Source organism: Anolis carolinensis, chromosome 1, assembly GCF_035594765.1.
Source record: "Anolis carolinensis isolate JA03-04 chromosome 1, rAnoCar3.1.pri, whole genome shotgun sequence".
Taxonomy (NCBI): domain Eukaryota; kingdom Metazoa; phylum Chordata; class Lepidosauria; order Squamata; family Dactyloidae; genus Anolis; species Anolis carolinensis.
Window position 1 is genome coordinate 247,538,795 of NC_085841.1, and position 20,726 is coordinate 247,559,520.

Consider the following 20,726-nt stretch of genomic DNA (forward strand, 5'->3'; position numbering starts at 1 on the left):
ATATGTTAAGCATCCGAATCTACTATAGAATTTGTGTCTGTAGCCCACAATGACCTATCAACAAAGTAAAATGCGGTGCAGTCTACAAAGCCTTATACTTCATCAAATCTGATAGTCTTTAAGATATCACAAGGTCTTTGTAACTTTCACAGATCTTTTATTGAGATTATCCTGGACTCGAGACAGTTTTTTTCTGTGTATTCCATTGAAATGCTTAGTGGTGTTAGGCTTAATATTCTTTCACAGAGTCGTTTGCCACCAGCTGTTGTAAACAACTTTTTAAAAAATTCATGTTTTAGTTGAATGTTGGAATTTAAATTGCAAAGAACCAAATCCATGATGTAAGAAAAACTTAATTAAGGTTATTTCTGAAGAAGGCTACTCTAAGCTCTAACAAATTTGGTTTGGTATCCTGCATGCTTTTTAGAATTTAGTAATGTTCATATGCATATTGTATTTAAGATGCTGCCTACTTGTATACTATGATGCAATTTTAAACTTCTGAGCTTTACATTAATACAACATGAATACAGGGACATACTTGTTTTAAAAATGATAGACAACATTCCCCAAAACCTCTTTTTATCTTTCTGAGATTATTTAATTGGGACAGTTAGGGCAGTTGCCTCTCTAGTTCTCATTAAGGAATTATTACAATGCAACTGCATACAAGCTGAAATACAAGTTTCTAATTAACAGTGCAAGTTTTGGCACTGCTATATTGTTTTCAGTTGTCTAGATTTGCCTAAACATTCAGCACCTCCCCTCCACCCACCCCTCCCAAAATGGCAAATTTTTATGGTTCCTAGCCTTCCAAATTTTGACTAAAGCTGCCATCAGCTCAGTTAATAAGTCTAGTTTCAGAGATCTTGGTTGTTGAATCCCAAAACACCTGGGCCGAACATTCAACTGTTTAGTAAGACTAGAGTCTGTTCATTGTACCAGGATAACATTTATCACTATATTGAGCAGGCAGCATCATGTTTGCATGTAATATTTCATCTTTTACTTGAATGCCTCTATTGTCCCTGTTAGGAGCTACTCCATCTTCCTTTTTTACCATAGCTATAAAGCTGTGTTTTCTGATAGCTCCATGTTGTGTTGTTCATTCTTGTCTTCCTGCAACATGTAACAGGGTCATTTAAATCCTTAAATGCTGTTTTATTTATGAGGTTATTTGTTGAAAGAAGATGCTATGTCTTCAGCCTGTAAGTTTATTGATTGTATTGCTTATATACAAGAGATAACCATTAACACCCTGTGAAAGCTGTAAGGGTGGAGCAAGGTAAATAGCAGGCTAGGTTATAAATCAATTCATTATTTCATTTGCTGACAATAAAACACCATCTGGAAAAGCAGAGTATTCAAATTAAATCTTGCATTGCTCATTCTGAAACCAGCAGGGAAGGATTTAACTTGACACTTATTTCATAAAATGTGCTTGCTGCTCAACAAATACGCTCTTGCTAATTTTCTCCTTTCCTCAGTTTCCTCATCCTCTTTCCATGCTCTGCCCCTCATTCATAACTAGATACTAACTATGCCCCATCCCATTCCCAAACCAATCCAGGCCCCATGATGCTGCTGACTGCTGCCAACATGGTGGAAGTGCATGGAACGCGTGGTCCCCGCCCTCGGTCCACTCAGTGGATAGACACTACAGTGACTTTGTCCGTGAGCACAATGTGAAGAATGCAGGAATGTACAAACAGGCTTTTGGTTCTGGTGTCCAAGCCAACGTGACTGACTTGTAGGACTTTCGATTTTGGTTGTCATTGTTCTCCTTGGCATTCTGGAACTATGAAGAACATGGGAAAGGCATGATCATTAAGAAATAACACAAGTGCTTGAAGTACTTGAGTATGAATGAACATCTTGCAGATATTTCTCTTCAAACTCGAATCTCTTAACACTATTGAAGAGATTATATTTTTAAAGATATTCTTCAGTCTTTGGGAGGCAGGGAAGATTGATAGGAGTCTTTGGTTTTAACATGCTGTATATTCAGTCTATGGATGCTATGTTTGTTCTCCAAGTGTTAAGTAAGACCGAATCCTAACAGTGGTTTAATTGTTATCATTTAAAGAAAAAAAAACCCAGAGATAACTGCTATTGGATGGAATGTATTCACTTTTAATAATGTGCCTTATTGGAACAAAATTATACTTTTTAAAATAAAAATAAAATACATTCCAGTGATAACATGGAGCAACAATACTTAAGGCATCGGAAGTAATCTTTTTGAGGTTTTTGCATGAATTGGTCTCACTTATATACAGTTGAAATTTGCCTGTGTTTATGTTTATGTTTTCATTTCAGGCTATATGGTCTATCAACATGTGACCACTTATTTTTTTCAAAGATGCTAATTTAGGATTGCATGTATTGCTAAACATCTGTGCCCTTTCAAATCTTGAGCAAAGGATAAGAGGTGGAAGAATATTGCAATTATTCACTGAAGGCTAGAGACATCTGAGTAACTGCTGCAGTTTATATTTTCAAAAATGGCAAATCAGCTGTTGTGATCTTTTATCTCAGAATCTCTTGGTATAACTCAGCAGTGTGGAATCTGTCATCCTCCAGATGTTGAATTTCCAATCTCATTAAGGTCAGCCACTGGTCAACATCTAAGGAATGTAGGAGTTGTAATCCCAATAACATTTGGAGAATCAAATGTTTCTTACCCTTTGTGTAGCTCAAACCTTGCATACCTCACAGAACAGCCCAGTTCTAATCAACTTCTATATTCCACATTATGGCTACAGCTACAACACACCAGAGAAGCTTCTCTCTGCTTCCCGTGTCATCTCCATCCACTCTGATGAAGCGTTTTGGAAAATGGAAAGGCTAAAACAATAGGAATTGTGGATTTTGGATTTTTTTTTTCTTATGGAACAGTAGAACCACATCAGCTTTTTTTCTGAACGGCACACTGTCCACTCAAATGTGTGGTGCTACTTGATCATTTCTAGAGGAATTTGGACCTTGTTGTCGATAGGAAGAATGCATTCCTTTTTCATCTTTTGACCCACTGAATATTATCTTTTTTATTATTCTACATCTATTACATTCTCATGCAGATGCTAGAGGAAATCAACAGTGCAGTGTATTTTTGTTTATCTGTCCCCACAACTTTTCTCTCAAGTCCATTAATAATTTGCAAAAAAAGTAAAAAGGGTTAGATGAGAGCACATTTTTCCTGAATACAGCAAGGGCAATTGTTTCAGTTACATGTTTAGCAAAGATTATTTGTACAAACAGAGAGGAGATAGAACTTGTGCTGATGTGTGTATATCAGCTTGGGAGGAGCATTTTCCATGTTTCTGAAAAATGAGACCTTTCTCCAGTCACACAAGGAAAAACTTTTATTTCGGATCAGCTGTTCTTTGAAATGAAAACATTTTCCCTTATCTGAAAAGAAGGATTTGGACATGCAGAAGATAGCAAGCTAGAAAAGGTATTATTGTAGCCCATATCAAGTCAATGGACTGAAGCTTCTCCATACCTGTTCTACAACATGCAATCATTTCATTTTGTTGCTGAATTGCTGATTCTCAATAAACTAGAATTTGTGGTGCATCACTCCCTCAGAACACTCATGCAATCATGCACACATTTAAGCAGTGATTTTTTTTTAAAAAAAGTTGGTCTTTTTTGTACATACTCTTCCTCCCAAGTCTTACAATCACCTGCAGCCATTCCTTTGGCATATCTGTATGTGTAGAGCTTGTTAGAGGTAGGGGCAATGATCAAACACTAGCATTAAAAGGGGACTGGGATGCATTTACACTACACAAAAGAGTGCTCTTTTACCAGCTCAAGGGATTTGTAGTTTGATCAAAGGCACTATATGAGCTCTTTGGCTGAGAATCCTAAAGTCCCTCCTTAAACTTCTAACCCTAGGATTTCATTAGATGCTGCCATGGCAGTTAGAATGCAGTCGTAGCACTATAACTTTGTGATGAGAATAAGACCCTGAGCATGGCATTCATATTTGTCTAATTAGCCAGATATGGAGAAAATAAGATGTGCTTCCTCCATTCTAGATAGCAGAATAACAAAATAGTTCCCTGTCCTCAAGATTATAATCCAGTTAAGACATGACACAAGGGGGACATGGGAATGGCAGTGTGAGAGGGGATGAAGTTCAGCAGACACTGCATCATCTTCTCCCTTTGAGGCCTCAGCAGTTGGGATGAAGGAAGGCGTTTCATCTCCTGGGCCTAGGCATGATGGAGCTGTGTCTGCCTATTCTCTCCCTTGTGGCCACAGTAAGGATCTTCTCTTTTCTGATTTTTTTTTTGTAAGTTACCCAAGTAAACACTGATCAGCGCGCCTTATTTCATTGCACAAAAAGAGAATAAAGACTGCCCTTTTCTGTTTGAAGGGAGGTAAATTATATGTTTTAGATTTAGAGCTGCTTTAAGATGAAGTCAAAAATCAAAATGGAAACTATAGGTTCTCCCACACTGACTTCTTTGTAATGCTGACCAAGACGCAGTCCACACATGAATGGCTAGGTAGGGGTTCTCTACTTTTTCCCAGTCTTACTTTGGATTTATATGTGAACCCTTCTTTCCTTTTCTCTCCCTGCATAGTGTGCCACCAGTTGTTGACTTACTGGATAAGAAGGAATTACTGGAAACATGCATTGACAAGACTGCTGGTTTATCTCCTGTGGGAGGATCAGCTGAAGCTCTGGAAGAAACAGATCTTTCTTTCTCCCCACTTGGCACCAGGGAGCACCCCTCTGAGAAGGCAGCTCCTGTTGGTAAGGGAACATGCTGTAGAAGGGTCATTATTGTAACATTGTTAACCATTAGGGCTTCTGTAATGCTCTGCAGAATGTACAGGCTGTCTTAAGCCCTTCGGTGAAACATTCCTGACATGAGGACTGATGTTCTGGTTCAGAAACCCATTTATCCATTAAATTACAGGCATTCTATTGCAAGGCTTATTTATTGGCAGTGAGACAAAGTCAGTTCCTAAGACACGGTGTAACAGTTTGAAATCTCTCCCCTTCAGCTCTTTTTAGTTTTCATATTTGTTCATGCTAAGGATGGTCAATTACATTTTAGTGTATCATAAGCAGAGCTGAGGCTGGATCCTAACCAACAGTTTAAGGAGGGGAAGTTTTGCTGAGTTTAGGAAATGTTTTCTGCGATTCAACATGAGATGTGCTTAAGACTGCTTTAACAAATGAAAGCATTGTACAGACTGATCAAAGAAGCAAATAATTTTCCAGACCAATTCTAATAAACAGTAGCAGACTCTTACTTCAGTACAATTTTATGCTAGAGCAGGTATACAGTAATATGTAACGGACTGCATGGAGAAGGTAAGGGAAAAGATTATTTACAAGGTATTCAATCCTATTTTTACTTAAGGATAGCAATGACAAAAATGGCAAAGGTTGTCCGAGATGTATTCCAGTCTTAAATTGATCTGTATCTTTTCTCTTTTTTAGTAATAGTTGAAGATCCATCAATGAAATTGAAGCAGCCTGAGGCACAGCTCAGTCCAGTGTTAGTTTCCCAGTCAAACATAAATATCAATGTCAACAAACAGGTACTATTCCTATGTTCATTCTTTTCAGGTATATTTGGGGGGAAATTAGCTTTGATAGCATGTACAACTTCCCAGCTATTCTACCATAAAGATACAATATAGCTGCCAAGCACTGTAAAGCTGTGTGGGGCTATCTTTGAAGAATGTTTGGAAAGTTGAGTCGATCCAAAGAGCTGTAGCCAAATCGTTAAAGGGGGCTAGTTAAATGAGAGCTATCACTCCTTCATTATAGTAGCTCAACTGGCTGCCATTGCATTTTAGCTGGTTGTGATTTTTACTTGTATCTGTTTTACCTTCACTCTCACTTTTGGGGAAACTTCATTATATCATGATATAAATGAAGTTTCCCCAAAAGTGAGAGCGAGAGTTTTTAATTTCACTCTCACTTTTGCAGAAATCTTCACTCTCCCTTTGGGGGGAAAAGCATTATATAAATGAAGTCTTTGGTAGGTAGACAGATAGATAAATAAAAAAATAAAAAGCTGACTTGCTGCATTTGTTAATCTGGTACTGGTTTTGAAGTAAATTCCTCTACATTATTAAGTTGACATACCAGTTTGACTTATTATCTCATATGTTTGTTCTTCTGCTCGACTGTGGCTGAGACCTAGTGCAAGTGAGGAATTTTAGTATACATGAAATATTCAGTGTTTATACTACTTTAAGCTTTGTGACCCTTGTCATTTAAATGTACCACATACCATCTACAATGACCAAATAGATTTCACACAAAAGGTGCAAAAGAAGTGTGTAGTTGCACTTGGCTTCCATATGAAAAAAAGGTCCTTTGTGCTTTCTGAAGGAGAAGGAGAAGGAGAAGGAGGGCATACTGAGTTGTTGGTAAATATCTTCAATTCAGCTCTGGCAATATCAAGATTTATGCAGAGGAGGTTTGCCATTGCCGCCTTATGCATACAGCCTACAGTATCTGATATTCACTAGTGATCTCTCTTCTAAGTACTAGTGAGACCTGATCCTTCTTAGCTTCTTGGTCACTCCTCCATTGTTCTAATAATCATCTTCACTTAAGAATCTATCTCCCTATTGCTTGCCATGGTCCTTGTGGAGACTTGGCAGAGGGAGAAAAGGCTGTGGATGTCATTCCAAGCCAACTCAAATGTGGTTTTGTATTGCTTTCCAGTTATATGTATAACTTAAGTATCTATTATTATAATTATTATTATGTTTAATGTGTTGTTGAAGGCTTTCATGGCCGGGATCACAGGGTTGTTGTATGTCTTTCGGGCTGTGTGGCCATGTTCCAGAAGTATTCTCTCCTGACGTTTCGCCCACATCTATGGCAGGCATCCTCAGAGGTTGTGAGGTATGGATGTGGGCGAAACGTCAGGAGAGAATACTTCTGGAACATGGCCGCACAGCCCGAAAGACATACAACAACCCATTATTATGTTTCTTTATAGCTTGCTTTTTCTCTCCACAAGGAGACTTATCTGAAGTACTCAAAAATCCAATATTCTCAACATGGATGATTAAGATAGTAACACTTTGCTAGTGTATGTTGAGCCACCAGAAAGCAAAGGTGCCATATGCAAAAATATTAAAAGTATTGTATAAAATTACCTTTGGGCTATGTGTATATGGTGTACTGTATATGAAAAATAAATGTTTAGACTTGATATCATCTCCATGATAACTTATTTTGTACATATATGGAAATATAAATGTTTCAAAATCTAAATCACTTCTTGCCCCAGGTATTTTGGATAAGTGCTATTCGACCAGTATTAGATTTCAATTGTTGGAAACTACAGTAGCAGCCAATTTTCAGATGAAAAACGTATAGGTAAAATACACGAAACCTATAGATAATGTGCCCCTCCCCCCTCCAATAGTTGGAGTACTTGTTTGCCTTAGCATGCTTTTATCTAGTGAGCAATAACTACTTAGTCTATAGTAGCTATTTCTCACTAGGTAAAGACAAACTAAGTCTGTAGGAGTTATTGTTCACTAGGTTAAAACATGCCAGTCTTTTCTGTTGCTTCTGTTTTCTGGGTGATTCTGAAGCACCTTTTCATCAGGAAAAGGTTCCTGTGTGCTCAATATCCTCTTTAACGGCTTTTGTCTCTGCACACCTCATGGCTGGTGCATTATAAAGATTACACAGAGTATAAGAAGATTAGCCTCGAGTTCTGTTCTGCTGGCTGCTCTTCCTCTTAATAAACAGAACCAAACAGACACTGTCTTGTTCACTGTTTCTGCCCAATTGACTGTTTTTCTGGTTTAGAAGCAGAAAAAACAAGGTTTTGCTGATTAAGAAAATGATAGTCTGAGAGATAATGACTAAACTAAGACAAACTAAGTCTGGGTAGGCTCCTGTAAGCTTAGTTTAACAAATACATGTTACACAACGAGAAAAGTGTATATCTTCATCAATTTTAAGCTTTTACTAAAAGATATTTTCTTTATGATTAAAAAATGTTCAGGGGTTTTGGTGCATAATCATTTTATGAATTTTACTTACTTATTGTATTGCAGAAGGATAGCTTGGCTTGCAATATAAGGCATGTTTACCCCTGTTAGAGTTAAAATTATTTTAAGGCGGCCAAGTTGTGTGTTACATTTTCTTCAATGGATACAACAGTTTGACTGAATCTTTTAAAGATGGCTTGGCTTTACGAAATTTTAATTCTGCCTATAAACTTTTGGAGCAAATCATCGCCCCGAGGAATTTTGCATGGATTCCTGCCCATCCAAAAGCTTGCACAGTGCAAAATGGTGCTATACCATTTTAGGAATAACTCTTAGAATTGGATCAATTTAATTTTAGTTTGATACTACAAAAACGCCTTTTCCAGAAAATTATATGTGCTTTATTTAAGTATGTACTCTCCCTTTTTCAGTAGGCTACGAGTGACTTACAGGATTTTGAAGCATATTGTTATCTTCCAGTATGTAAACTCTCCACCACACCATAAGTCCCAAAAGATCTATTTTGGGAAATCAAAAGACTAAGTACCATTTGTTAAATTTTCAGAAAAATGAACTGTGTTTGGGACACAAAGCAAATTTGCAATTTGAGCTGATTTTGTAGATCATTTATTTCATTTATTTATTTCATTCTTTCCTGTATGTGAGCAAATTGATGGGGAGAATGGAATGGGGTAAGCTTAAATTACCAATCTCCTATTTTGTTACTTTTGCAGTTAGGGTAGTGGATTGTGGTTTGGGAGATCTAAGTTTGACTTTCTGCTTAACTAGGGAATCTAAATGGGATGTTTTGAGTCAGTCAAGAGAAGATCTTGAGGAAGGATTAGTAGAAAGAGTATGCAATGCCATGGGCTCATGGTTTTCATTTTTGGTTAACTATTGGTCTTTTAATTCTTTATGTTATTATTTCTGACATAACATGGTAGCATTAATACAATTTAGGATAAATTTTCAGCAACTTGGGGAAAATGTAGAATAGTTTGGCAATGGCATGTTTAGAACAAAAAAGTAGCAACCTCCTCGTTCACTTACCAGAGTTTTATCCTTCTGCATTGGTTTACATGTCATTTCCCAAATAATATTATGAAATCATCAAATAGGTCTCACCAAGAGAGATTGAAAATGTTTTAAAACTCCAAAATTTGTACCCTCAGAGTTTGCTTTGCCAGCATTTTCTTTCATGAGAGAATTGCAGTGAAATCTTTTGGTACAATGTATTCTTCCTGTTATCTGTCGATTTAATGTTTGAAACTGTAGCATGAATGGCCTTATTCTTCCAAGATAGTTGCTGTTGTTTCTGGCAGCTTGCTGCCTGAGTGTGCTGGACTGGAAGCATCTGAGGTTGGCACTGCCAAGCCTTTGACAAACAGGCTGGCACTGGAGGGAGCAATTAATTTTTAAATACACAGGCCTTCCAGATTCTTCTGGAATGCAGGGGACAATACAAACTAAATCTCATTATTAAGGGGGTTTTAAATTTTCATTTTGTAAGACAGTTGCATGTTCTAAATAATGTTTCATACAAAGCAGTAGATGCAGAAAGTAGCTTAAATGTATGATTAAACTCTGCAAGCACACCCACTCTGTTGGAAAAGCACAACAACAGCAACAACAAGAACCTCTTAAACTATAGCTCCTTGGGACCAAGACAGTTTGAGGTCTTTGGCCTTGAGAAGCATTTGTGGTTGAGTTCACTTGCAAGGGCATTCAGTAGGAAAGGTTTTATTCTGTTGAAATCCCAACTCCTGGGTAGTTTAATATAATAAAAGATAGATGAAATAATCTGAATTTGTTTCAGCAAACCTTTTGTCTGCAAAACGTTATAATTGTGTTTATAGTGAGAGACCAGAGAGGAGATCTCAAATCTCAGCAGAGTAGAGAAAAAGAGATGCTAAGGAGAGAACAGGCATTGAGAAGTTATTACTTAATAGGAAAAATGTTAATGGACAGGTAAGACCAAATCATTTGCTAGAAGTATTTACAAAGGAAGAGCACCCCCTGCAATTCAGGTATTTCCCAGATGACTGTAATTCATGCTTCATCTTCTTCTAGGAGAAGGTGAGGTACAAGCATCAGCAGGGGTATTATGTCTAGTCAAATCTGTTTTTAATGCCCAAACAACAAAATTGTTAGCTGTGTCTGTGAAACAGCATGGGGTTGATAATTTCTTTGGAGTGTGGTTCTTCTTATTGAATATATTCTCTTGTCTTTGAGAGCGTTCCCTTTTTTCTTTTCGGGAAATTATGGCAGAACTACCTGGAACAGCAGAATAACTTGTTCTGCCGCTGTCTGGGATTATAACAAACAGCAGGGAATTATCAGGAAAGGAGAAAAAGTAATTACCCAGTAAAACCACAGTTTCCCATCACCCAAGATAAGTATTAGATGTACTGTGAGATGCATTCACACACTGCTGGATTAACTGAACTACAGATTGGCAAACATCCAGAATGAAATCCCTCATAAGAAACTTCGAAATAGCTGCCCTAGAGGCCGAACCAGACAAGCTAGTCTTCCTTACATATGCAGGAGAGAGTGGGAAGATTATTTTTTAAAACTTAGAGTACGCAGGGGAAGGGAGTGAAGCATACCCCACATACAGTTTCCCCACTTTCTACTGCCCATTCTTGTTTTGAAACTAGAAGTGAGCTGGGTGCAGGCAAAATCTTAAAACAGCAGATTCAGCAAGGAGTAAGCTTGTATGGTTGTATGGAGAAGTAATAGTTAAAACCTCCTGTGTCTTCATAATATGGACTCACTAGTTCAACAGTGAATGTGTCTGGTTTGTTCTGATTTCTTAATCAGAACTGTTTAAACTTCTAAGTGTTTACAACTTGAGTCTAAGTAGGTTGTTTAAAGGAACATTCCTTTCTTTGTGAGCCTACGAAAGCTCTATGGTTGTATGGAGAAGTCCTTTCTTCTGTCCCATCATCTTCTCCACTTGTTTGGTAGATACAAGGACCTTTTTGATAGTTGAGGCCAGACTTTGAAACTGTCTCCCAGAACACACCAAGCCGACCCCATTCTTGTTCCTTTTAAAACATTTAAATGCTATCAGGATTTTAGAAACAGAGTGGAATGGGCTTTTAAAAATGTGCCGTTTTATGGTTTCCATGTAGTTTTCAAATACATTTTAATGTTTTTCACATTATATTATTCTTTGAATAATTTATACTTGTACTTTTACTGAATTTTTTTTCAAATTTTATAATTTATTTATTTACATTCAAAAGGAATCCCAGTTGCTTGCATTGCTTCCATTATAACAAAGCAGGGAATAAAACCTGGAAAGAAAGAAACATAACTACATTAGTCACAAGTTTCTGTAAAAGCTGACCTAATGTCCAAATATAAGACACCTGTAAATTTCATTTAGATACCATTCTTTCAACCTTTGCAAGCATTGTTAGATCCTTTATTAGAAGAAATGTGGGATAGAAGTGAATAAAATCATAATTGCATCACCACCACACATCTGTGATTACACATACTGTTCTCCAATATATTATTAGATGTTGCAGATTGATTTGAAAATGGCATTTTTTTTACATTTTCTGGTTTTAATTCCTTTTCATGTGTCCTCTCTGGCATGCTCATGGACTAACTGATGCACCCAGGTTCTAATTAATAGGACTTTGTGTCTTGTTAGGAGGAAGTGGTAAAGCTGACGGAGAAATGTCTCAACAATGCCATTGAGAGCCCAGCGAATGCCTCAGTACGTCTGCCTCCAGACATCAAGAGCAACATTCTGAAAGCCCAGGCTGAGGCAGGGCACAAGGTAAAGTTCAGGGGTCTCACCTTTGTAAACAGTAAAAACAGAAATTCAAAATGCATTTTCGCCAGCATATTCTTTGACTGCCTTAGACTTTGCTAGCATTTCTTGTTCTTGGTCTACAAGGGAAATTGTGGCTCTTGTTTTTTGAAAGCTGTGATAGCCCTAAGGGGGAAATTATGGCAGCTCTTTGGAAGAGCAGTGCAAGATGGCACAACCAATATGCACAACCCATGTTCTTGATTCCATTGGCTCTTTAAAACAACAAAATACTGGACAAAGTCAAACCTACTTGACTTTTATATCTCGAATGACTATAAACAACTACTATGAAATGTTCTGGTGTTTCTGTAATATTTGAAAACAACCAAGTGTTCAGAGTGTCTATTTTTTGAGACTAAGATTGCTACAAGAAACGATGATGTGATGTTTTGCTATCTCAGCTTCTATTACTGTACTCCCTTCAAGGTCATTTCCAGTCCTTCTTTCCCACCCCATTCCCAAGCCAGTCTTTCCCACTTTTCTTCATTCAAATAAACACAGCACTGAACAAATTTAATTGTTCAGTAAATTTGGAAATGGTTATTGGTTGTATCAGACTGTTTTTAATTCAGCTATTTTTGCCTTTTTAAAAATATATGTATCCATTCTTTTATTGTGCAGTTAAATATTCTGTTTATTACACTCAAGTATTTCAACCTATCATAGTACAATGGAAAGACAGTTTACAAATGTAAAATGAAAAGATATTGGGGTATAAAACTTACCTTGTAAAATTAGAACGTTTTGTTCCAAGTCTTCAATACCTAAAACAACGTCATACAACTTTCTTCACAAAACTAGAATGTGACATGTCTTTGACATTCTTCAAACTGCACTTTGACATGCAAGTTTTATATTTCTTTTTACCCTGTTTTTCCCTCTAATTCAAGCAGGTCATAATTTAAAAGAATAGTACACTTAAAACATACAAAAAGTAAATACTTCAATAAAATTAATCTAAAGATAATACTAAAACAATTTGAATGAAATAAAATGCAATTTGAAAAGATGAAGGATCTTTGAAATGGTTCAGTTAAAACAATGCGGCTCTGTTATAAAGTTCTGTAATGTTAAGATTTCTGAAGCATCACTTGCCTATATCCTCTCAGGTCATAAGGGAGGAAAGCATATCTGGCACCAAGAACACCAATATCCAAGATGCTGCTACCAGGTAGGGGCACCGAGACTCTATGCAATCAATGTAGTGTGACTAGGTTCCTTTGCTTATTTTGTGAATCAGGAAACCATATCAAAAAGCTTCTTTGCAAAATTTAAATTATCTTGTATTATCAGGAGTATGTTTATGATTTGATTTTGCCCTATTTGTTCACACCATGAGAGGTGTTTTCGTCCTTAAAAATAAGAAAGGTTTTATGTGCATATAATTGAACTAGTCACTTTAGGGGAGGTGAGTATCACCTCTGGGTCTGCAGTACAACTGGGTTTGAACAGATTACTTGCCCAATCATGCGAGAAGCAGGGGAGTGGAGTTCCCGTGGATTAGTGTCACATCTTGGCCATCCTCCTCAGAGGAAATGGTTTCATTGCACTTATGTGTGATGTAAAGAACTGGTGCTATTGACTACTGCCTGCCTATAGGCTAAGGATCTGTAAAGGTTTTTTATTTGTAAGATTGATACAGAGATGGGATTCTTCAATTGAATTATTATACACAGCTTGTGTCCCGAATTCAAAGAATTTAGCACATGAGACTGTATAAATGGGTTGGAATGCACAAGTGCTATATATGTCAGCATATATGTGGCCTTTTTATCCCTCCCTGCCTAGCAATAGTGGCCAAGAAGTTAGGCTGTTTTTATTAACTACAAGCAACAGATGCCCTGCATCTCAGCCTGTGAGATTTCACATCATTTCTTATTTGATTCTTCTAACTGTGGAAACCAGAGATTGATCAAGAAACCATTAACATGCAAAGTCATGTGCTCCACAACGTCCCAGACTTCAGGAGATGGAGGTACACATGGTGACTCACCCAATCCTGACTCTTCACAAAATAGGCTAAGAGAATATATGTGTGACTGAACCAAAGACACCCTATCAGCGCCATGCCTAGAGCAAATCTGAACCTGGATATCAGACCCTAATATTCACAGCTACAGAATTAGGATTTTGTCATTTAACCACCTGCTCACACTGTAAACAGTCCTAGGCTTATGGCTAAAATTGCTGAAAGGTTATTTGTGTTGACATGATTAGTATTTTCTAGAAATTGTGAGGAAAATTATTCAAAGTCAAACTTTTGAATCTACTTGTTTAGGAGCATTCTTCTGTCAGGAAAACTTCAGAACAGCCCACTGCGACCCCAGAGCCCAGTGTTTCCAGAGCCAAGAGAAGGACTGAAAGTGATCGCAGTCTCAAATGCCTTCATGTCGTAAGTTCTCTGGAAGAGGATATTTTTGAGCAAAGAAACAGCATGGGAATTGCATAGGGATTAAATGGCATAGGAAAGAGACAAGTATCTGAGCCCCTTAACTCACTTAATCCTAGTAATTTGCAGCCAAGTCAGTTATTCTGCTGGTCAGACAGAAATCCAAGAACAATTCATATTGTTTATTAATAACTTAAAGAAGCAGTACTAGGTGAAAAGAGCCCAGCATCTCAGCTCAAGTGTTTGGGCTTCATTTTGGGCAACTTTGTGGAATGAACACCACTGGCATCCATTTAATTTTTATCAAAGTTTTGTCATCCTATTAAGACCATGAAATGGATAAGCATGAAACAATCTCCAAAAACTATGTGCTTGGCATCATTATTGCTTACTTTTAGATGACCAGTGAATATGGTTTTGTTTCAGGTGAATTTTTCTATTGTTCTTGATGCATTTGATTGTAATACTAAATTATCTAAATTGGAGGAAGATGCTTATAATCTCAATTTGAGTTATGAGGCAGCAAAACATCTCAGCTATATTGAAGTTTCTTTAGAAAGACACTGTTACTTCAACTGTAGGCTGGCACCTCACTTAGGTAAAGATAATATTTGAAGATAAAGGATTACACTGGTGTGGGGAAGTGCATTGATTAGAAGTGTGTTGTTCTAGCTGCACCACTACTAACTTTCAAAGAAACATGAAGATTCTTTGTATCATTACCAATTGAGTTCTGTTGTAAATTCATTACCTGCTTTTACTGACTTTTGATGTGAATTACAAACCAATTCTGCTTTGTCTCCTCATTTGTTTTTGTTGTTTGTGTTCCTATAACAGTGCTTGCTTAATCTAATAATTTGCTTTTTGCTGAGTTTGCAAAATGCAGAGAGCATCCTCCCCTGAAAAATATTTTTTTCCAGCCATTAATCAACCCCTCCCCAAATGATACAGAACTAAGATCACAAATCATCTCCCCTTAAGGAATGAAAAGTTTAAACGAGACATTTAGATATACAATTATTAGCTAAGAGATGGATAGGAAACCAAGGAGATTATCTGCCTTCTCCTTCCATCTGTTGAATGCCTCTGTGAGAGCTTTGTTACTGCATAAACTGGTTTCCCTACCCCAGAGTGCATGTCAGCCTGTGCCAGAGACTGGACAAAGCTTTTGGCATGTGTTTATCTCGCTATTGAAAGCACAGGGTGTCACTTGGGGCCATGCGTTCCTGTAAAAGAGTGAGTTGAACATTCAGAAATAGTGAGTTCTTTCTGACTGCAGCCTTATGCCTTTCTGTCACCTTAGGTTTAGGGGGATTGCCAGAGGCGATAGGTTTTGAAATGCTACAGTTTTCATATTAATGAAATATGGCTGTCTTTGTTCCCAAGCATTATTCTTCTCTTTGTCCCAAAGTGATCGTTTGCCATGTCTTCAAGCTAATAGGTTATGAAAAGTAACCCTGGTTATTTAGCACATTTTGATGGATGTGTTTTTGCTCCTCCAGGAGTGAATTAAGTGCAGATAATGCTGTCTCCATACCTGAAGATTCTCAGATACCTCATAATCCAACTCCTGCAGAGGAAGCTGCTGTTATAAAGGTAGGTCACTATGTGTGTAGTGGGGGTGATCCATGAATAGACAGTCCACAGCTAGAGGCTGCATGTGAAACTCTTGTTATTTGTAAACAAGTGCTGGAGATTTCCTTTTTCAGCTGCATTTCTTCTACATTATGTTTTCACTTCAGCTTCAGATGGTGACCATGTTTGGGTATTCTGTACATTTGGTGTAGGGAAACACTAGCATCAGATGTAGCCCTATGGTGTATTGGGGTCTGTTTGACAGCCTTCTCTTCACCCCTGTTGTGGCAGTTAGATGCAATTAGCAGAGAGGCCTTTTAGCTGAATAAGTTGATCCTTTTTCCCTGAGCCTAATTGCTATATGGGGGTGGGAGGCTTTTAATGCAGAAAGGAGTGTGGCAGAGCAGGAAGGAGAAAGTGGAGAGCAGGGGTCCTCAAACTTTTAAAGCAGAGGGCCGGTCCACAATCCTTCAGACTGTTGAGGGGCCGAATTATCATTTGGGAGGAAAAAACGAACAATTCCTATGCACACTGCACATATCTTATTTGTAGTGCAAAACAACAACAATAACAATGAAAGAACAATACAATATTAATGAAAATAATTTTAATCAACATAAACCTATCAGGATTTCAATAGGAAGTGTGGGCCTGCTTCTGGCCAATGAGATAGGTTAATTTAGGATTGTTGTTGTTGTGTGTCTTCAAGTCATTTCAGACTTTGGGCGAGCCTAAGTCCAAAATTATTTGTTTATTCATTTACTACATTTATTTACTACATTTATATCCCACCCTTCTCACCCCGAAGGGGACTCAGAGCAGCTGTATGTACATACAATATATTATATTATTAGCATAACACAATATTAGCATTACATATTACTATATTGAACTATACCACTATACTGTAATATTATATGTAATGTATAACATATAATTAATATTATTATATGGTATTATTAGTATTATATTGTATAACATAATATTATTATCAATATTACATGTATATACAATATATTATATTATTAAAACTGATATAAAAATATTATATTATAAAATTAAGGGCGGGGGCCAGGTAAATGACCTTGGAGGGCCGCATTCGGCCCCCGGGCCTTAGTTTGGGGACCCCTGGTGGAGAGCGTTGAGGAGCAAAAGAAAGGGTGCAGGAAAAAGAGGAAGATAAGAAGGGAGGAAAGATGGAAGTGAGAGGTGAGAGGATATTTTTAAAACACTGGGAGAAATAAAAATGAGGCTCATTATCAGTTCTGGTCATAATCATAATATGTGCTCCCCCTTTATTTTACAAATACAGGGTCATCAACATGAAAAGGAATTCCATTCTTACATTCTTACAAACCATACTTCAGCTTTAAGCCTCCTCACATCAGCTTCTAGTCTGTGTCAGAGCTAGGGCAAATTGGTGTCAATAATGGCATTTTAATAGTATTCTGAACAAGTTAGCCTTAAGACTTAGAGAGACCCAAAGCCCAATGCACACTAACACTGCATGTGTGATTTAACATTAGATGCAAGTTGAGGCATTCTTAAACACCCTCCTTAAATCATGAGATGAGAAATACACTAAAATGTATTATTTGTACAGGGAGTCTACTTAATCTACATGTAATTTTAGTTCCTCCTGTGCATATTTTTTAATTAATTTATATAAAGTAGTTTGCATTGTGGCTGAAACATTTATATAGCTAAAACTTGCACATAAAAAGTTACAACATAATTAAGCTATCCTATTAAAACACCATTTTTAAAGCATTTAAAAACATATTTATGAAGAACACATTTAGGTGCCTTGGATTTTAGATCTGATTCTGGGCATATTTGACCTGCTGATTCCAAAAATGGCACCAGTTTTCCCCTATCAGCTCTAATGTTTGATATACAGGTGCCATTTACCAGTCACCATCTGCTCACCCATAAAAAAGCATGATAATCATGTCAAAGTAACTAGAGCTGATGCAGTCTCTCCATTGCAATTTTCTGCATCAGTGCCACAAGTGACCCCAAGAACAGGCCTAAAAATGAAGACACCAATATTTTTTTTGGGGGGGGGGGGCTGTGTTATTGTTTCCCGAATCCTAAAATATATGAGACAGAAAGAAAGAAAACTGTATCAGAGGGAATATTCATGAAACTGAGTCCAGCAACAGCCAGCTTTTTCAAAAGCAAACGAAATAGTATCAGGCACTCCACAGCAATGTCTGCTGTCTGATTATAATTTAATTAACTATTATGTTTTGCAGAACTCTCCAGAGGATATTGAGATTTTGTTAACATCACAGACAGAGAATTTAATTGACTTTACAGAAGCCATGCCTCGGGTGAGAGTGAAAATTGAATAGAACTCTATGATTTCATTGTGCTGCTGAGAAGAAAACGTGATTGATTTATGTTGCCACACAAGGCAGTTTTGCATCCAGCCCAATATCCGTCAGAACTGATTTCTTTTGAATTTATTCTTATCCATGATTCTGCAGCTAGTAATTGCCATATTTGACGCCGTGTTTGTTAATGATGAAACATTTTAAACGAGCATTTTGACCATGCTGTTACAAAACAAAATAAAGGTGATTATTATATTTATTTATACCCTGCTTTATCTCCCCCAAAGGGGACTCAAAGCGGCTTATTGTCAAAACATTAGCACAGCATTTAAAATATACAAATATTAAAACAGAATTAAATATAAACAGTATTAAAAGATTCATAGTTAAAACCATTCAAACATATTTGATGCATATTCAAAGCTAAAACTTGTTAGCAAATGCTTGTGAATCTAGATGCAAATGTTATATGCTTAATATTAAATTACCCCATTCAAGATTCACTACTACAGGATGGGGGGATGGGAATTGTAGGCCAGCAGTGTCCAGATGTGGGCTCCCATCTGTTTGGCCCTCCAACAAGCCCCAGCCAGCTTGTTCAGTGGTTAGGAATTCTGGGAGTTGTAGGCCTAAGCAGCTGAAGGGCTGAAGTTTGAGGATGCCTGGTCTTGAAGATTATGTATGTCAAGTTCTTTAGTCAATGAGAAAGAAAGCTCGGAGTCTGCTCTTGGCTATCCTAGTCTTCTTTTCAAAAGAGTGCCTGAATTAATTTATCTTCCCATCTATCAGGATTATCAAAGAAGCAAGCCTAGTTTCATTAAGATCAGAAATGTGTGTAGAGCAGGGCTCCTTCAAAAAATCTGTGAATCTGTGGGAGTTGATAAGTGATGAGTTACCTGGGACTGTAATAGACAAAGTATCTAGAGAGAAATTGAGAGTCATGTGAGAGCAATGAAAACAATTGAAATACTTTCTGTGTTTCTGATCCTCTGTCTCCTTATTTTAGGTGTCTTCTCCACCCACAATTGTGCCCAGGTGGTTAGTGCCAGTAAGTTACTGAGTAATATCTAGTATCAATGACATTTTTTCTAACTTTATATTAGAAAGTCCCTTGAAAAATAAATAATGTCTGATGAACTATTAGTGGCAGTAATTGAAACATAAAAGGTAATCTCAACTGTGTTGTTAAGAGTCCGCCCCTTCCGCCTTTGAAAAAAGCAGTATACACGTTACTATGGTTTTGTACAATGACATTTCTAAAAAAAAAAATCCCAGTTCAGTTTCATAGTGAAAGTCTTTATCTTTTCCTCCTAAAGCGTAGATGAAGCCACAAAAAGTTGAAAGAGTCTCTGCCATCTTTGGCTAAGAGCATGTCTCCCCCTTCAGTTTGCCAACCAACCTACTTTCTAATGGTAGTTTACTCCAAAGCAGAACTTGGACAAGATACCTCTGGACTAGAACTCCCAGAATCTTCTAGCCAAGTATGACTTTTGGCCATATAACTGGAAGTTTCAGAGAAAGAGAAATAATCCAAATTCCAGTTCAGAGGTGAGCCAAGCCAGCTTTGGTATCTCTCCATTCCCGTCTGCTTCTGGCTGTTTTCCCTCCCTCTGAAAGAACAAGAATTTGAAATCTATTCAGTCTAATCAGGGCTTGTCAAGACAGGATTGCACAAAGGGATGTCTTCCTTGTAAAGTGGAGAATGGGAATCGCAGCAGCTGTGAGCTGGCAAAAGAAACAGAAGTAATTCTCGGTGACAGAAGTACAGCTGCCAGTGATATGGACGTCTCCTACCCAGCTCACATGATGAAAAAGACCCTTCCTGACAAATCCTATCTTGCTTTTTCTTGCTCCCCGCCCCCCTTGCCCTGAAATTCACTCCAGGCCAATTCCCTAGCCAGAGACAGAATGTAAATGGAGATTTTTTAAAAACCAACATAAACATAAGTTAGTGAAAAGGAGATGTGCAGGAAAGAATGTGACTATTCGCTGCCTTCCAGTCCCCCTGCATTTTTGTTATCTTGGCAAACATGCATTTTTTAAAACAGCACACTGTCCTTTTCATGGCTTAACTTGTATTACTGTACCAACTTTATTTTCTTTTTTGTTTTATAGAGTGGACTGGTTTCCAATGGACCTTTGGGGAGTGAGGTTGCTTTAGCTCTTAAGGCAGCAAGAGGAAGCAGTGAGGCACTCTCGGTGTTAGCTGGCTCTCCGCCACCATTGTTCTCCCCTGAAATCATGCCCAGGTAGGGATCTCTCCACTGCTGCAATTAGTTACTTAAATATTAATTTATTGGGTGTGTGCTGTTATTGCAGTTCTATTATACATTGTGAGTAGGTGTACTTGATTACTGTCAAAGACAGAACGCCACCAAATAGAGTACAACACAGTTTATTGAAGTTACAGAACTAAAAAATGCCCGTAGGAAGCAAAGGACTAGGCAAACACTTGTCTTCAGTGTGAAAAGTAACAGAAACAGCTCCGTTTGAATTAAAACGGTTCGAAAGGATAAACCGGATTAAACAGGAGTTTAATCCGGATTAAATCAAAAGTGCTTACTTCAGCCTGGCAATTTAAACAAACAAAAGT

The 20,726-nt window shown here is 37.5% G+C and overlaps 1 protein-coding gene across 3 annotated transcripts in view; it reads left to right on the forward strand.

Moving 5' to 3' along the window:
- The window catches only part of epb41l5 (erythrocyte membrane protein band 4.1 like 5), a 77,017-nt gene that overhangs the window by 51,862 nt on the left and 4,429 nt on the right, over positions 1–20,726 (forward strand). Inside the window, exons 17-25 of one of the 3 annotated variants that reach the window (XM_016994036.2) lie at positions 4,599–4,771; positions 5,468–5,568; positions 11,666–11,794; positions 12,940–13,001; positions 14,109–14,222; positions 15,722–15,815; positions 18,053–18,130; positions 19,140–19,181; positions 20,249–20,382. In XM_016994036.2, coding sequence (XP_016849525.2) covers positions 4,599–4,771; positions 5,468–5,568; positions 11,666–11,794; positions 12,940–13,001; positions 14,109–14,222; positions 15,722–15,815; positions 18,053–18,130; positions 19,140–19,181; positions 20,249–20,382 — 927 coding nt within the window. Of the gene's footprint in view, positions 1–1,570; positions 2,218–4,598; positions 4,772–5,467; positions 5,569–11,665; positions 11,795–12,939; positions 13,002–14,108; positions 14,223–15,721; positions 15,816–18,052; positions 18,131–19,139; positions 19,182–20,248; positions 20,383–20,726 lie in introns of those variants that run through there. The other 2 variants (XR_010001852.1, XM_008109926.3) reach the window with 2 other exon arrangements.